Here is an 18967-nt window from a genome sequence, read left to right as displayed (position 1 = left end):
CATAGACAGAAAATGGCCAGAAGTGGCGCTGTGACTCAAGTGGCAGAGTGCTAGCCTTGAGCAAAAAGAAGCCAGGGACAGTGCTCAGGCCCTGAGTCCAAGGCCCAGGACTGACAAAAAAAAAAAAAAAAGCCAGGTGCTGATGACTCATGCCAGTAATCCTAGCTACACAGGAGGCTAAGATTTGAGGATTGTTATTCAAAGCCAGCCTGGGCAGAAAAGTCTATGAGACTCTTGTCTTAAACTAACAACCAGAAAATTGGAAGTGGTGCTGTGGCTCAAGTGGTAGAGAGCTAACCTTGAGCAAAAAGAGCTCAGGGACAGAGACCAGACTCACAGTTCAAGCCCCATAACTGACAAAAACAAAGCTAGTCCAGGAAGGAAAGTCCAGATGACTCTTATCTCCAATTAACCACCCAAAAGCCAGAAATGGAGCAGTGGTTCATATGTGATAAAAGTAGCCTGGAGCACAAAGTTCAGGGATGCCACCCAGGCCTGGAGTTCAAGCCCCAGGACCAGCACACATACTCCCACACAGGCACACACGAAAGATTACCTGTCATAAGTTTCAATATATAATTTTATTAATTTATTAGGCTTTAATTCTAATTTTCATATGCAGTTCAAAATAACCAAAAAAAAAAAACCCAAATCATTGAAATTGAGAGGAAAAATTTCTGCAATTTCGTAACAATCAAAAGCAGTCTTTACATCAAAGTCAATTCTTAAAACCCCCAAACTTCAGAACATAAAAATAAACTCATTTATAGATTTCCTCTTTTCATTTCCAAAAGTGGTTATTCTTTAAGGATCATATAAAATTCAGCTGGATAAGAAATAATCATCTGTCAAGATGCATTGTGCTCATAATCTGACTCATTGATTTGAAATCACTTTGTACAACCGCTTAAAATTTAAGAAGAATAGAATCATTTGCAAGTGAAGGTGGGGCTCCAGTGATAGAATTCCAGCCTTGAACGGAAAAATCTAAGTAAAAACAAAGGCCCTGAGTTCAAACCCCACTACTGGCACACATTTAAAAAGAAAGAAGGAAAGAATGCCAGGCTCCAGTGTCTCACATCTGTAATCCTAGCTACTCAGGATGAGATCTAAGGATTGCAGTTCAAAACCAGCCCAAGCAAAAAAGTTCATGAGACTCTTACCTCCAATTAACTACTAAAAAAAATCTGAATGTGGGACTGTGGCTCAAGTGGTTAAGTGTTAGCCTTGAGCAAAAAAACCTCAGGGACAGCACCAAGTCCCTGAGTTCAAGCCCCAGGACTGGCACAAAAGGAAGGGAGGGGAGGAGGGAGAGAGGAGCATAATCAGCATCCTATGCAAAGATCAGTTCACACACAGATTCTACACATACTAATTTCATGTTTCCCTTTTGCTTCTTCCTTTATAAAGCAGGAAATATTAATATCCTCACTATAAAATTCTTATCAAGCACATTGGCTTTTTCAAGTAATTCAGAGAAGGTAGATGAAGAGAAACTCCAGAGACACAGCAGTCTACAGTGTTCACAGGACCCTGGGACTGTAAGCCCTCTCTAGTTCACTCCCCAAGACAGACTACTTGAGCTATTCATGAAGTTGTGTTTATCAGGCAGGCTACCCACATCCATTTCTGAACAAGTTTGCCCCTCTACTTAGAACACTTCTTACATGCATTTAGCACAGTAATCTACGCACAGGAGAAGCTAGTTCAGTCCTAGCCAGCTCAATACACTCATTAGCATCTTTGGTTACAGGGCAATTCAGTGTATAGATGCTGTTAATGAAGAGTTCTACCATGGCTAAATCAAGATTGGGGAGAAAATCCAACAGGTAGATATAAATGCAGACTGCATTTTCTAAGTTCTATACAAGTCATTAGATAAAGATACTCTTTTTGAAACTTTGTACATATTTACAGTAGCCATTTTACAATGGGCCACCCTCAAATTTTCTACAAGGCAAGTCTACTGGGAAGGTCACTGAAGGGATTCCTTTAGTCTTCCTGAGAGCAGGCTAAGTCTCCAAAGGACACACAAAAGATAAGAACATGTCCAGCTGGTTCTTCACAATAACTTCATCTGGGTGCAGTTTGTGGGGTAGATAATGAGCTAGAGTCATCTCCCAGGCATCAACAATATACACTCCAACCCCTGAGAACATCCTCCGAAGCACAGTGTCCAGCTGGAAGTTGTACCAGTCACTGTTGAACAGGCTCACCTCCGGCCCCAATTCTTGGGCATTGGCTGTTCGGATAACCACCACGGTCTTAGGGCTTCGATCCAGGAGCTGAACCACGGCTCGACGAATATTTCTGAGCCTCCGAATGTACACTTCCAAGGGGAAGGTGCTAAAGTGAGACCACACCGATATGGCAACCACTGTATTCTTTCCTCCCACTAGCCCATTCAGTTCATTTGCCACATAATGTAGCTCACTGCTAAAGACGGTGGTAAAGCGGATAGGTGGACCATGGCAGCGGTATTTGAGCAGGATGTTGTGCTTCTGGTCCACTGCAAGGAAGGGACCCACATTCTTGGGACTGCCCAAGTTAAACTCCACTAAATCTGAAAGAAGGAAAAGTCAGACTCGTAAACACATTCAAAGAACAATTTTATAAATAAAAATACAACAAAAATACATACGACGGGAGCTGGGAATGTGGCTCAGTGGTAGAGTGCTTGCCTAGCATGCATGAAGCCCTGGGTTCAATTCCTCAGCACCATATAAAGAGAAAAAAAAAAGCTGGAAGGGGCGCTGGCTCAAGGGGTAGATGCTAGCCTTGAGCAAAAAGAAGCCAGGGATAGTGCTCAGGCTCTGAGTTCAAGCCCCAGAGCTGACAAAAAAAAAAATACTACAAATGTAAAGGAAATACTTCTTTGATTGTTCCTGCTCCATTTTGAATCAATAGTTGCTTATCTAGCATACTTATTATTCAACTCTATAAACAGCATGATCAGTAATATCAGTAATAGTATACACACACACACACACACACGAACTAAACAGCCTGTTAACCTCTTTTAGGCCAAAAAAATCTTGCTATTTGCACTGATTATTGAGTATTTAAAAATCAAGCTGGATACCAGGGGCTCATGCCTATAATCCTAGCTACTCAGGAGGCTGAGATCTGAGGATCTGGGTCCAAAGCCAGCCCGAGCAGGAAGTCCATGAGACTCTTATTTCCAATTAACCACAAGAAAACCAGAAGTGGCACTATGGCTTAAAGTGATAGAGTCCTAGTTTTGAGTAAAAAAAAAAAAAAAAAAAAAAAAACCTCAAGGACAACAAGCCTTGAGTTTAAGCCTGATGACTGACAGAAGAAGAAGGAAGGAAAGAAAGAAGAAAGGAGGAGGAGGAAGAGGAAGCAGCAGCAGCAAAATCAAGTTTTTGTGCTCATGGCTAGCATTCTACCACTTGAACCACAGCTCCACTTCAGGCTTTTTTTGTAAGTAATTGGAAATAAGAGTCTCACCAGCTTTCTGTCCGGGCTGGCTTCAAACTATAATCCTCAGATCTCAGCCTCCTGAGTAGCTCAGATTACAAGAATGAGCCACCAGTAGCTGGCTCACTGATCTCTCAACAGATTAAATAATATGCTTTCCAGGACTGGGGCTACAACTTCTGTTGTATGAGAATATATGGCAAATCAAATGCCTCTCAGAACACCACAGATGAACCTGGAGGACACTATTCTAAGAGAAATAAGCCAGGTACAGAAAAACAAATATTGCACACCCTCATATATGCAGTAACTAAAAGTGTTATCACTTATAATAGAGAACAGAAACTCACCAGAGGCTGAAGAGCTGTGGGAGAAAGGGGTGGTGAGTTGGAGAGAAGCTGATTAACGCCTACATATAGGTTTAAGAGACAGTAGAACTAGGTTTTGTCAAGAGCTACTGTATAACATGGCAACTATAGTTAGGAAGAACATATTGTAGCTAGGTGCTGGTGGTTCACACCTCAGGATGCTGACATGTGAAGATTGTGGTTCCAAGCCAGCCTGGTAGGAGAATCTGTGAGATTCTTATCTCCAACTAAAAACCCACAAAACGGCTGGGAACATGGCCTAGTGGCAAAAGTGCTTGCCTCGTATACATGAAGCCCAGGGTTCGATTCCTCACCACCACATATATAGAAAACGGCCAGAAGTGGTGCTGTGGCTCAAGTGGCAGAGTGCTAGCCTTGAGCAAAAAGAAGCCAGGGACAGTGCTCAAGCCCTGAGTCCAAGGCCCAGGACTGGCAAAAACAAAATGGAAAAAAAAAACAACAACCCACAAAGCTATAAGTGGACATATGGCTCAAGTGATAGACTGCCAACAGGGTTAAGCAGACAGGCTGAGACAGGGCCCAGGCCCTGAGTTCAAGCCCCAGTACCAGAACACAAAAGAGCACATATTGTATATTTCACAATTATATGAACAGTGAATTTGCTACAAAGTTACCATGTAACATAAGGATATTAATAAATTAATCCGCTAATTACTGAATAACTGGCAATTAATTAACAAGTAATCAGTGGATTAAATCACTGACGTACTGAAACTAGTAATTATCTAATAATGGGATATTTCACAATATCTATGTAAATCAAACTATCCACAGTGTATCCATGAAGATATACAATTATTTGTTAATTAAAAACACAAAAGATGGTAGTACATAACTAGAATCCCAGCATTTGGGAGCCTGAGGAAGAAAGATCACTAGTTCAAGGGCAAGCTAAACTACATAAGAAATCCCTGTTTAAAAAAAGTAGGATATTACTTCATTGTTGGTGGGAATGTAAACTGGTTCAGCCACTCTGGCAAATGGTATGGAGATTCCTCAGAAGGCTAAATATAGAACTCCCCTATGACCCAGCAGCCCCACTTTTGGGTATCTATCCAAAAGACCACAAACATAATCACACTAAAGCCACCAGCACAACAATGTTCATCGCAGTACAATTTGTCATAGCTAGAATCTGGAACCAACCCAGATGCCCCTAAGTAGATGAGTGGATCAGGAAAATATGGTACATATACACAATGGAATTTTATGCCTCTATCAGAAAGAATGACATTGCCCCATTTGTAAGGAAATGGAAGGACTTGGAAAAAGTTATACTAAGTGAAGTGAGCCAGACCCAAAGAAACATGGACTCTATGGTCTCCCTTACAGGGAATAATTAGCACAGGTTTAGGCAAGTCACAGCAGAGGATCACAAGAGCCCAATAGCTATGCCCTTATGAACACATAAGATGAGGCTAAGTGAAATGAACTCCATGTTATGGAAATGACTGTTATATCACTGTTGTCATTATTTTCAACACGCCATGTGAAACCGTAGCTTCTATTGTTGATGATCTTCTTGTATCCCCTTCCTGTGGTTGTACCTGCACTATCACTGTATCTTATATGAGGGATGAGGTAACAAACAGTACAAGAAATGTATCCAATGCCTAATGTATGAAACTGTAACTTCTCTGTAATTCAGTTTGATAATAAAAAATATATATTAAAAAAGTAGGACAGCTGGGTACCAGTGGCTCATGCCTGTAATCCTACTCAGGAGGCTGAAATATGAGGATCATAGTTCAAAGCCAACATGAAGAAAGTCCATGATACTCTTATCCCCAACTAACCACTAAAAAGCTGGAAGTAAAGCAGTGGTTCAAGTGGTAGAAGGCTAGCTTTAAAAGCAAAAAAGTTTAGATATAGCATCCAGACCTTGAGTTCATGACCCAAGAATGGCAAAATAAATAAATTTAAGAAAAATTAAAATAAGCTCTTATAACTATATAAACAATAGGGGAGAATAGTGGAAGAGTGGCACTGATCAACAAGCACTGTACTCCTGACCTGATAGAGGCAATTGTAACCTGACAACCACTTACTGAATAAAAGAGAAAAGAAAAAGAAAGCAATCTAAATTATACTTCTGGATAAAAAATAAGTTCTTTTTTGCTTTTAGTTTTCCAGATACGGATTTTCTTTTTTTTTTTTATTTTATTGTCAAGGTGATGTACACGGGGTTACAGTTACATATGTAAGGTAATGAGTACATTTCTTGTCAAACTTGTTACGCCCTCCCTCATTTTTCTCCTACTTTCGCTCCCCCCAGTCCCCTCCCAACTTGTACAATTCCCTTAAGTGCTTCTTTTTGCAATAAGCAAAAGTAGCAATTCTTCTTTTTTTAACTTTCAATTTACCCTGTGGTGGGAAAATCAATTAACTCTGTAAGAAGACTTCTATAACAAAGGTAGCAGAGCAATCTAGAGTATGAGCCACTGCCTAGCATTGACAAGGAGGAAGGGGGCCAGAGCCCAGGTCTTGAAGGGCTCTCCAAATAGAGACAAGAGTAGGGAATGCACTCCAGCTGGACCTTAAAAATCAGCTAACCAGACAGGTCTCTTGATACAAGAAAGGACAGGTCCCAACTTGAGCCATGAGGCCTCTAGTGTAGCAGGACAGGCTTTTGGCTCTTGTGAAGAGGTGAGCCCTAACAGTGGCTGAGTGCTTGGGGAAAGAAGGCACAAGTGGCTTCAGATGTCAGAACAAGGAGCGGGAATAACAGGAAGGGCCTCTCCCTAGCTCAGGTGGAAGATATTGATGCCTCCCTCTTCTTAGGGAAGGACCTCAATCAGGCTGTAGTGTGGACGTGCCTGAAAGTGCAGACCCTGTTGAGGCTTCTTTGGAATGAGAAACCAAGGGCAGGGAGAATGGGTGAGGCCCACTTACCAAGAGGGCTGAGTAAGGCTACCACCACACTAAGTGTAGGCAGCTGGGTAAATGACATGTGGTGTTTGCAAAGCGCCTGCTCCCAGTGCCCTGTCCCTCTAACTGTGTTTCCATTTTTAACTCCTCTGAAATATTCCAAAGATGCCACGAATCAAAGATGCCATGACCATTCTAACTCCTAACAACTCCATTCCTATACATATATGAAAATGCCGTGATGAAGCCCATTATTTTCTATAATTCATATACACTAACACAATTTTAAGGCTAAAATATTTTCCCAGTTGGAAAAAAATTAATCTGTAGAAATGCCCCCATATGGAAAGTGGCTCTGTCTCATATCTCTCAATAGTCCCATTGTTGCCTAACAAAAAGTAAATGCTGGCAATGAACTCCTATGACTACTTCCTAAGTACCTGTTTAGTGCACACAACCATTGGTACCACAGCCAGCAGTGATGAGTGGATGCCACAGCCTTAGCACTGGGGGAATTTATAATCAGTGCTTTAGAGATAGGGTTAAACTGTAATTGTCTATGCTTTCCTTCACTACCACTCAGCATCCAGCCCTACTTATATGGAATAAAACCTTAAGCTACCAGTTTCTTTTATTTTCACTACTGGGGATTGAGGCTCTACCACTTGAGCCACACCTCCAGCCCCCTTTCCTTTGGTTATTTTAAAGGCTGGGTCTTGCTTTAGGCTTGGACCGGCCTGGGCTGAAATCTTCCCTGAGTTGCGAGAGATGCCACCACTGTACCTAGCTCTTGCGTTTGCCCTGTAGTTGGAGGAATAGGTATGCACCACTGCTTCCAGCCATTGACTGAGATGGACTCTCTCAGCATTTTTTGCCTAGATAATCTCAAACCACAATTCCTCAGCACTATCTCTCAAGTAGCTAGGATTACAGGCTTGAGTCACTGTGCCCATCTTATCATTTGATTAAGCTCAAACACCCACATAAAGCTTTACTTTTATTTGAGTCACAGTAATGGTAGGCCCAATGGATGGTTTTGCTACAATTATACATATTCCTTTGGTGACTTCCTTCCAGTTAAATCCTGTCTATACTTGGCGTTAGACCAAACAGAAGCAGAAGAAAAACAACTGGATACATCCACCTGTTTTAGAATACAGATTATTAAAAGTAAAAGACACCTGTTAGATGACATGGCCATCTAACACAAGGAGAAATTAGCATGAAAAAGTAAATGATAATCTGGGGGCCAGCGGCTCACAGCTATAGTTATCTACTCAGGAAGCTGAGATCTGAGGCTCATGGCTCAGAGCCAATTTAGGAGGAAAAAAACCTTCAAGACTCTACCAACAACTAGACATTAAAAAAGTCTGACTGGAGGTGTCGTTCAAGTGGTGGAGCACCAGGTGTTAAAAAGTCGAACCAGAGGGCTGGAAATATGGCCTAGTGGCAAGAGTGCTTGCCTCAGATACATGAAGCCCTGGATTTGATTCCTTGGCACCACATATATAGAAAACGGCCAGAAGTGGCGCTGTGGCTCAAGTGGAAGAGTGCTAGCCTTGAGAAAAAAGAAGCCAGAGACAGTGCTCAAGCCCTGAGTCCAAGGCCCAGGACTGGCAAAAAAAAAAAAAAAAAAAGTAGAACCAGCGAATGACAAGCCTCAGTACCTATGCGTATGTACTCGCCCTCTCATATTAATGTACACATACGTGCACACACATACATGAACACACAGGAAATGACTTGTCCAAAGTCAGGCAGTTAATCAGTAGGATGATTCTGGATAAGAATCTAATCCTTAGCCAGACACCAACTATTCAGGAGTCTAAAATCTGAGGATCTCCATTCAAAGCCAGACTGGGCAGGAAAGTCTACTAGTATTCTTATCTCCAATTAACCACCAAAAAGCCAGAGTGGAACTATGACTCAAGTGGCAGAGTACTGGCCTTGAGCAAAAAAGTTAAGGGACAACCTTACAGGCCCTGACTTCAAGCCCCCATACCAAAAGTAGATGAAAAAGTTTCCCACAAATACAACTATGTCCATTTATTTAAACTAGCTGATCAGCATAGGACAAGAAGGTACTGAGTGAATCTGTGTATTTCAAATCTGATTTCATTCATGTAGGAAATAACTTATAAACAAAAGCAAAGTACCAACCTGGAACAAATGTAGTGAGGTATTCAAACCATTGTCTGATTGTTGAGTCACCAAATAAATATACCATTTTTCTTTGCAAGCATTCTGTAATGTTGTCAGGGTCATTAAACTGGCGCATCTTAAAGTTCCTGGGCCTCCACTGATCTTTGTAGTAATACCCAGAAGGAAAGGGTCCTGAGCCTTGAGACACTTCTAAGTTGTTAGTTTCTAAAAAGAAAAAGGGGAAAAAGATACAGTGCTGAAATTCTCCTCCAAAATTAGTTTAAAATTTTTCCAACAAATACAATTATGTTCAAATATTTGCTAGCCTCTCAGCATAAGACATTTCCTGCTGTCACATCTCAAAGAAATCCCAGGGTTTCCCCAACACACAAAGGTTCTCCTTTGTGCAAAAATGGGAAGATGTGAAATGGGTGTATGGGTGATTGTAGACACAGAGGAAGGGAGATGAACATTCTCTCTAATTATGTACTTTTAAGTCAAAGTCAGAAATAAAGAAGGCAGAAAACAAGGAAATGTGTGACTGTAAGCATCTGTTTGGCATTGTTTCAGAATAGAAGAACCCCATTTCCATCCAAAAATCTGTAAGACAGGTAACAACTTAATTTCATATTTTACATATGCATTATAGTAATAATACAATATTCCTCAGTTGGTTAAAAGTTTTCATCTGTGAGCTCTAAATTCAAATTTTATTTTAAAAAATCACTATTGAATATAAAAAATAAACCAATGATATGCAAGGAATTATTCTCACAATACAAAAGATTCAGAAGATGTCCATGCAAAATAAGCAATATCAAAAACTATCAACATTATGTACTCACTGCTGTAGCCTAGCGACACATGATAACACTAGCACCAGGACTAGCACCTTTCAGAGGGAAAGTCAACACCTTTCTTGGAAAATGCCACTACAGAAACAATACACTGCACATACTTCAAAACAAATAGTTGATAACTAATATTTCTTGCAAGTTTATTGTTTATCAAATGCTGTTCTTCTAAACATATTATCACACATTGTTTTAAACCTTTTATCACACATGATTCTAAACATATCACACATACACATGCACACACATCTTACAAGAAGATCCTATTACTAGCCCTGCCGTTCAGAAAACCTTCACTAAGGTCCTAAAGCTTATTTAAGTGATGAAGACACAACTTAGCCACAAGCAGGAGAGCATAAAAGCCCAAGTTTTTAACTACTATGCTAGATCACATCTTGGTACATATTCATAAATGTCAGCCATTCCTTTTGGCTTGTGGCAGGGAGATAATAAACCTATTTGTAGGCTAGGAGCCAGTGACTCTACCTGTAATTATAGCTACTCTGGAGGCTGAGATCTGAAGATATCGGCTCAAAGCCAGCAGGGGCAGGAAAGTCTGTGAGACTCTTATGTCCAATTAACCACCAGAAAACAGGAAATGGCACTATGGCTCAAATGGCAAAGCACTAGCCTTGAGCTGAAGAGCTCAGGGACAGGGCCCAGGCCCAGAGTTCAAGCTCCCCACCAATTAAATAAATAAAGAAACTTATTTATAACAACAATGGATTGAATGTACATTCTATCATTCAAATCTACAATCCTGAAGAAATCACCATTTTATGTCCTGTCTTTCTGTACTCCAAAGTTGACCTATGACCATAATCTAGTCATTCTCATCACCTGTTAAACCTCAATGTTTTTACTAGAGTTTTTATCAATTTATTTACTGTCAAAGTGATGTACAGAGGGGTTACAGTTTCATACATAAAGCAGGAAGCACGCACGCGCGCACACACACACACACACACATAGGCTCAGCATTGTTTTATTCTAGTTAGTTAAGAACACAAAGCTATGCTGCAAAAACAAATACTCTGAAATATTTGTGGCTTAATATAACAAAGATCTGTCCCATATCCCTTATGCATATCACACTGTGTGGTAAATTAATAATTCCGGTGAGTATATTTCTTATCAAACTTTATACCACAACTTTAAGTGCAAATACTCAAAATTTTAAATTTAAGGGCTGGGAATATGGCCTAGTGGCAAGTGTGCTTGCCTCATATACATGAAGCCCTAGGTTCGATTCCCCAGCACCACATATATGGAAAACGGCCAGAGGGGCGCTGTGGCTCAGGTGGCAGAGTGCTAGCCTTGAGCGGGAAGAAGCCAGGGACGGTGCTCAGGCCCTGAGTCCAAGGCCCAGTACTGGCCAAAAAAAAAAAAAAATTAAATAAGTCCCTTATTGGTGATTATTATTTTACTTCTTGACATTATCCCTTTTAAATTAATGTTAAATAAACATCACTTTGGATTTTATATGCATTTAAAGAAAATGCCTTATTTTATAGTGCATATTAAAATAATTTGTTTCTTAACATCAACTAATTTTTTAAGTTCAGAATCCAAATGAAAAAGAAAGTAGCAAGTTTTTGTTGTTGTTGTTGTTGTTGTTGTTGTTTTGCTGAGGAATTGAACCCAGGACTTCATGTATTTGAGGCGAGCACTTTACCACTAAGCCATATTCCCAGCCCAAGGTAGTAGTTTTAAAAGCTTTATTTTGGCAAATATGATCATCAAATTAAATGTAAAGGGGAAAAAGAATATTTATTTGGCTTACATGAAAGCAATTTCCTGAGCCAGATAAAGTAGCCTACTACTGTAGTCTAGTTACTCAAGAGCCTGAGACAAGAGAATCACTTGAGCCAGGCGCTGGTGGCTCATGCCTGTAATCCTAGCTACTTAGGGGGCTGAGATCTGAGGACTGCAGATCAAAGCCACCTGGGCAGAGACGTCCCCATGAGTTTCTTATCTCCAATTAACTACTCAAAAACTGGAAGTGGAGCTGTGGCTCCAAGTGGTAAAGTGCTAGCCTTGAGCAAAAGAGCTCAGGGACAGCACCCAGGTCCTGAGTCCAAGCCCTACAACTGACAAAAGAGAGGGGGAGGGGAGGAGATGTGACACTTGAGCCATGGAGTTCAAGAGCAGCACAGGTAACATAGCAAGAAGCTATCTGAAAAGTGAGGATGTGTGTGGCTTAAATGGTAGAGCAAATGTGAAGCCCTCTCAGAAAGGAGAAAGAAAAAGAAAAAGAAAAAGAATCCTCAACATGTTATTATTGTTATCATTAAGTGTAGCTCTACTATGATGATTCCACACCCTGCCCAAAGTTCCCTCGTTATTTCAGTATACCAAAGTTGCTGATATAGAGCTATGCAGAAGACACCTGGAGCCTAAAAGAACATGTACTAGATTGAAAATTAAGTGACTGTGAAGTTACAATTTTGCCATTACTAATTTGGTGCATTCAGCTATTTTGTGCCAAACACATGTTAAAAAGGAAAGTATATACCACACAGGAAACTATTTCCAAGCAAATGTTAATTATACTTACTACTAGCAATTGGTAAAGCAAACAAATTGATGATCTTGACAGTCATGCATGCATTCCTCCCCTTTTTTTGGGGGGGGAGGGTATATTACTGGGATTGAACTCAAACGCATATAGCTCTATCACTTGAGCCACATGCTCAATCATTTTTGCTTTATTTTTCAGATAGCGTGTGGAGTTTTTGCCTGAGCTGGCCTTGAACTGAAAGCCTCCTGAGCTTGGCTTTCAGGAGTTGGGAATTACAGGCATGAACCAGGTGCTCATCTTTAAGCATGCCCTGTGTTAAATCATAGTGCTTCTTTTCTTGTCTTTTTTTTTCCATTTGTTTACGTGAAATGCACATACTGAGCACTTATGGTCAGTTGGGACAAAACTATTTCCTAACTATTTTAATATGATTCCAAGGAACCTACAGTTGTTTAAAAAGTTAGTGGAATGAGTAAAGGAAACATCAATTTGTCATTATAACATTGTGAAAATGAGATCTAATGAATACCAAGGAGATCTAATGAATACTGAAAATCTGTGATAAAACTAGAAACAGTGTTAAAAGGTATTTGAGTGCCCCCTCCTGGTCACTATTGAGAACATCAGCAAAGTTCTATGCTGGCTGGTTCCCTTGGCATACAAAGCCCTTCTACTTTCCATTTATGTGTGTATTGCAAAATTATTTTCTTATCCAAAGCCAACCCATTCTACTCCTACTCATTCAATACTTTGTTCCTCTAAAAATCTATCAAAAGATTCACTAGTTATTGACCTGTCTTCCTTCTAACCAAAATAATACATCACAAAACACCAGTTCTTGAATACTTTCTAAGGCCTGTCAGGTAAACTATAATGTTCTTCTCGATACCTACTCCACAAGACACCAAGAACATCTCACAGTGGGTAAGCCAGACTCAGCTGGAGTAACACAAAGCAGATGCAAGTAGTGGGAGCAGGGTCTGGAGGGTGTCAGACATGAAAGGTGTTTGAAGTATAGTACTACTGAGGGATTCTATGCCTACAGACATCTTGGCTATAGGCTGAAAAAACTCAGACAGCTAAAAGATATTTATTTCCAATAATATTTCTTTCACATATGTGTTCTCTAAAGCTAATAATGTATTTGATTCAAGACAGCAACAAAAGCTAACTAGCCCAGGCTAGTTAGCACTAGACCCTATTTGAAAGAAAAAGCAAACTAAAAGCAAAAGATGCCTGGCAACAGTGGCTCATTTCTGTAATCCTAGATACTCAGGAGGCTGATATTTGAGGATCAGAATTTGAAGCCAGCCCAGACAAGAAAGTCTGTGAGACTCTTATCTCCAATAAACTATAAGAAAAGAAAAGCCAAGCCAAGAGGGAAGTACAGCTGTGGGCTTAAGTTGTACAGCACTAGCCTTGAGCACAAAATTATAGAGCTCTCAGGCCCTGAGTTCAAGCTCCAGAGATGAGAGGAGGGGAAGGTGTGGGATTATGGGGAAGCACAGATCAAGTGGTAGAGCAGTTGCCTAGCAAGCCAATGCCAAAGCAAAAAAACAAACAAACACTGAAAATTCTTATAGCAAACCACAGTGGGCACTGAAGATATGACTGGCAGTACACTGCTTGAATCCAGGACACAGACAAAATTTATTTTAGACTACACAATATTTCAAATGTTATGAAATAAGCTGGGCACTAGTGGCTCCTGCTTGTAATCCTAGATACTCAGGGCTGAAATCTATGGATCACAATTCAGCCCAGCCTGAGGAGAAAAGTCTGAGAGACTCCATTTCCAAGTAACCACCAAAACAGTTGAACTGAAGAGTGGCACAAGTAATAGAGCTCCAGCCATGTGCAAGCAGGCCAACCTAGAATACAGGGCCCACAGTCAAGCTCCAGTAATCGGGGAAAAAACAAAAGTTAAAAACTGGATGCCAGGGGCTGGGGATATGGCCTAGTGGCGAGAGAGCTTGCCTCGTATACATGAGGCCCTGGGTTCGATTCCCCAGCACCACATATACAGAAAATGGCCAGAAGTGGCGCTGTGGCTCAAGTGGCAGAGTGCTAGCCTTGAGCAAAAAGGAAGCCAGGGACAGTGCTCAGGCCCTGAGTCCAAGGCCCAGGACTGGCCAAAAGAAAAAAAAAAGAAAAAAAAAACTGATGCCAACCTCTCTGTAAATCACTTTGACAATAAATAAGAAAAAAAGAGAGATAATAAAAGCAATAAAACCAAAAAAAACTGGATGCCAGGGCTGGGAATATGGCCTAATGGTAAAATGCTCACCCTGGGTTTGATTCCTCAGCACCACATATATAGAAAAAGCCAGAAGTGGGGCTAGGAATATGGTCTAGTGGCAAGAGTGCTTGCCTCGTATACATGAAGCCCTGGGTTCAATTCCCCAGCACCACATATATAAAAAATGGCCAGAAGTGTCACTGTGGCTCAAGTGGCAGAGTGCTAGCAAGAAGCCAGGGACAGTGCTCAGGCCCTGAGTCCAAGGCCCAGGACTGGCAAAAAAAAAAAAAAAAAAAGCCAGAAGTGTCACTGTGGCTCAAGTGGTAGAGTGCTAGCCTTGAGCAAAAAGAAGCCAGGGACAGTGCTCAGGCCCTGAGTTCAAGCCCCAGGACAGGCAAAAATAAAAATAAAACAAAAACTGGATGCCAATGTTTTAAAATCTGAAACTATGATATTTAAAAAGTAAGATTTCTAGGTGGGCACCAGTGGATCACTACTGTAATCTTGGCTACTCAGAAGGATGAGATATGAGGATTGTGGCTTGAAGCCAGCCTGGGCAGGAAAGTTCATGGGTATCTTCTCTCAAATTAACTACCAAAAGAGCTATTAGTAGAGCTGTGACTCAAGTGACAGCACAGTAGCCTTGACCAAAAAAAGCTCACAGATAGTGCCCAGGTCCTGAATTCAAGCCCCAGTATACACATACACACACATACACGTTAATATTTCTGAGTTCTCTTTTTTTTTTTTTTTTGTCAGTCCTGGGCACTGAAATCAGGGCCTGAGCACTGTCCCTGGCTTCTTTTTGCTCAAGGCTAGCACTCTACCACTTGAGCCACAGCACCACTTCTGGCCTTTTTCTACATATGCGGTGCTGGGGACTCAAACCCAGGGCTTCATGTATACAAGGCAAGCTCTCTTGCCACTAGGCCATATCCCCAGCCCCTCATTTTTAAAAGGTATATATCTGGTCACGCTGAGTTTTAACAAAGAAGCAGGAACTGAACTGGGGAGAGTCTGCCCCCTAGCGGCAGTCTTCTCTCATTTCTTCTCACTCGATCAAGGCGCGTAAATGGTAATGGTGGTAATATCCATGCTTGGACCAGGTGTATTATAAAACTAAGGGCAGGATTTACAACACCTCCTGGTTTACAACCACTAAAGGATCTTGCCTGCCACCTGCATAATAATCTAACATTGCTCCCCCTTTCTTTCTAAAAATCACCATAAATTTGCTATAGTTTGCTGGGCACCTGTAATCCCAGCTACTCAGGAGGTTTGAGATCTAAGGACTGTGGTTCAAAGCCAGCCAGGGCAGAAAAGTCCCTGAGACTTTTATTATTAATAATCTATACCAATGGATCAGAATCACCTAGGAAGTTTATTCAAATACAGAGAGATGGGTCTTCCCTGTCAGTTTAACTGTGTAGTATGGGATAGGGATTGAGAACAGCTGGTGTTCACCAACACAATGATGGGTGTGGGTGTGGGGGGGGGGTGCTCACCCACACACACATGCATGCTGAGGATTCAAGCCCAGGACCCCCAGCATGCCAAAAAAGCACTTTACTATTGAGCCACATTACCTAGCCCTGCCACTTGTGTTTGTTTGCAGTACTAGGGATTAAAATATTGTCCAACATGATAAGAGCACTGAATATATGACTAAAGAACTGAACTTTTTAAAAAAAATTAATAGAAGGGAGATGGAAAAAGAAAAATCTATATGTGCATGAAGAGCAAACTACAGAATTGAAAACATAAAGCAAATTGAAAGCATATCTAGCTGATTTTCTAAATCAATTTTAATATTTTCAGTTGTGTCCAGAAGCAACCATTGCATATTAAAAGGAAAAAAGATTTTATTACATTAGTGAAATACCAGAACTCAACCCACTTAACAAGACAAATAACAAATAATGGAGCTCATTCCTTTATTACCTTTTATTTTCCTGGGAATCACAGTCACCCAATCAGGTCCACTGGAGTTGACTGGCATTTTGATATTGACACCACTTTAAGAGGAATTCAGAAAAAAAAGCACAAACTTAGATTCTGGGACATTTGTTTTCAGTTATATATCTTTATCTGCAAGTAAAAATATATCCTACAAAGTCTCAATATGATTAAATATAAATGTCAATATAATAATTCACAAACTAGGTCTCCTACAGGAAGTAGGTTACATGGGCATGTAAATCAAGATGAATTCAAGAGATTCTGGTAAGGTTTCATTGATGTGTGTATATGTATATATGTGTATATATGTTCATATATATACATATATATGTATATACACACATACATATACTGCCTAGCAAGCCCTAAGAATTCATAATCCAAAGTGACTAGCTCCAGTTTGAATTAATCTCATAACACTGTCAATGGCTCAGGCTGACAGAGTCTTGTCTAGTTTTCAAGTTTCACTATCTAGGGTTCAAGTTTAGTCAAATTCTTGAGACTTTGCCCATATGTGAGATGAATCCTTCTGGGGAATTGACCTCAGACATGTGCTCACACAGCAAGTAGTTATCATTACCATGAGTCTTTAGTGTTTGTTTCCTTGTGAAAACATACATTCCTCAAAGACATGGCTAGTGCTCTCTATTCACCTCTGTATCTTTAGCACTTGGCACAGACCTGGAACAACAGTACATGCTCAGTAAAATATTTTGGATAAATGTATGAAAAACTGAAGGACAGTAAATGCCAGAAGGATAAAAATCTAGTGCAAAATGTCTCACACCTGTAATCCTAGCTATTCAGATGGCTGAGATCTGGAAAATGGCAGTTCAGTGCAAGCCTAGGCAGAAAAGTCTGTGAGACTCCATCTCCAAAGTAACTAGCTGAGAACTAAGCATGATCCTAGGGTGACTCAAATCGGTCATCCTAGCTATTCAAGAGCCTAAGATCTGAACCGTGATGGTTCAAAGTCAGCTTGCTCAAGAAAGTCTGTGAGACTCATATTTCCAATTAACTACCAAAAAAAGTCAGAAGAGGAGTTGTGGCTTAAGTGGTAGAGTGCTAGCCTTGAGCAAGAAAAGCTCAGGGGCAACACCCAGGCCCTGAGTTCAAGCTCCAGGACCAACACCAAGAAAGAAAAACAAAAAACTAAGAACGGAGGCTTAAGTGATAGAGTGGCAGCTGAACAAGTGAAAAGTTCTTTTTTAAATTTAATTAATTTATTTATTAGTATTGCCAGTCCTGGGGCTTGAACTCAGGGTCTGAGCACTGTCCCTGGCTTCTTTTTGCTCAAAACTAGCACTCTACCACTTGAGCCATAGCGCCACTTCCGGCTTTTTCTGTTTATATGGTGCTGAGGAATCAAACCCAGGGCTTCATGCGTACAAGGCAAACACTACCACTAGGCCACATTCCCAGCCCTCTAAGTCTTTTTTTGTTTTGTTTTTTGCCAGTCCTGGGGCTTGAACTCAGGGCCTGAGCACTGTCCCTGGCTTCTTTTTGCCCAAGGTTAGCACTCTACCACTTGGAACTACAGCGCCACTTCCGGCTTTTTATATACATGTGGTGCTGAGGAATCGAACCCAGGGCTTCATGTATACAAGGTGAGCACTTTACCCCTAGGCCATATTCCCAGCCCTCTAATTCTTATAGACAATTAACAACCAAGAAATCCAGAAGTAGAGCACGGTTCACATAGTATGCAGTAAGTTCAAATCCTGGTATCAGTGTTAAAAAATAAATAAAAGAAGAGAAAAGGAAAGAAACAGGGCAACTATTCCCAAAATTTAGTCACAATAATTAGGCCTCTTATGCTTGAATAAAATATAAACAATTTTTTGATTATTTTCTCTCATGTGAAAGTAGACCTAAAATATAAATATGTATGATAACATAAACAGGGCTCTTTGTATTTACACACAAACAAGCTGACTAAAGGATGCTATAATTAAGGGAGCACCCAAGCCCTGAGTTTAACTCCTTTGAACAACTAATGTACTAAATATCAAAATGAATACCAGAAAGCAAAAACATGTTTGGGAGCGGGGCAAAGGGTAAGAGCATGAATGGAGGGAAAAAGGGTGAACAAATGTAGTCATTTTATTCAATTTACATTATATAAAAACATGACCTATAGAACTTGAGGTAGGAATGGGAGGGAGGAAATAGGGGAGAACAATGGAAGAAGTGACATTGACTAAGAAGCATTTACTCATAACCTGAATTATTGTAACCCCATTTGAATAACTATTTAATAATAATAATGCATAGGGCTAGGAATATGGCTTAGTGGCAAAGTGCTCACCTCGTATACATGAAGCCCTGGGTTCGATTCCTCAGCACCACATATGTAGAAAAAGCCGGAAGTGGCACTGTGGCTCAAGTGGCAGAGTGCTAGCATTGAGCAAAAAGAAACCAAGGACAGTTCTCAGGCCTTGACTTCAAACCCCAAGACTGGCAAAAAATAAAACAAAACAAAAATAATAATGTATAAAAGCCCATGCTAGTGGCTCACATCTGTAATCCTAGCTACTCAGGAGTCTGAGATCTG

At 40.6% G+C, this 18967-nt stretch overlaps 1 protein-coding gene across 2 annotated transcripts in view; it reads right to left on the bottom strand.

The window, feature by feature from the left end:
* Positions 1-1281: 1281 nt before the first annotated feature.
* Nxpe3 (neurexophilin and PC-esterase domain family member 3) overlaps positions 1282-18967 on the bottom strand; it is a 32676-nt gene continuing 14990 nt past the window's right edge. For both annotated transcript variants that reach the window (XM_048346531.1, XM_048346532.1), the window contains exons 4-6: positions 16396-16469; positions 8859-9065; positions 1282-2563 (exon numbers count right to left, since the gene is read on the bottom strand). In XM_048346531.1, coding sequence (XP_048202488.1) covers positions 2013-2563; positions 8859-9065; positions 16396-16469 — 832 coding nt within the window. In that variant the 3' untranslated portion in view covers positions 1282-2012. The remainder of the gene's footprint in view (positions 2564-8858; positions 9066-16395; positions 16470-18967) is intronic.

Source organism: Perognathus longimembris, chromosome 5 (genome assembly GCF_023159225.1).
Source record: "Perognathus longimembris pacificus isolate PPM17 chromosome 5, ASM2315922v1, whole genome shotgun sequence".
Lineage (NCBI taxonomy): Eukaryota > Metazoa > Chordata > Mammalia > Rodentia > Heteromyidae > Perognathus > Perognathus longimembris.
Note: the sequence above shows the minus strand (reverse complement) of the source record. Positions and strands in the feature narration are given on the sequence as shown.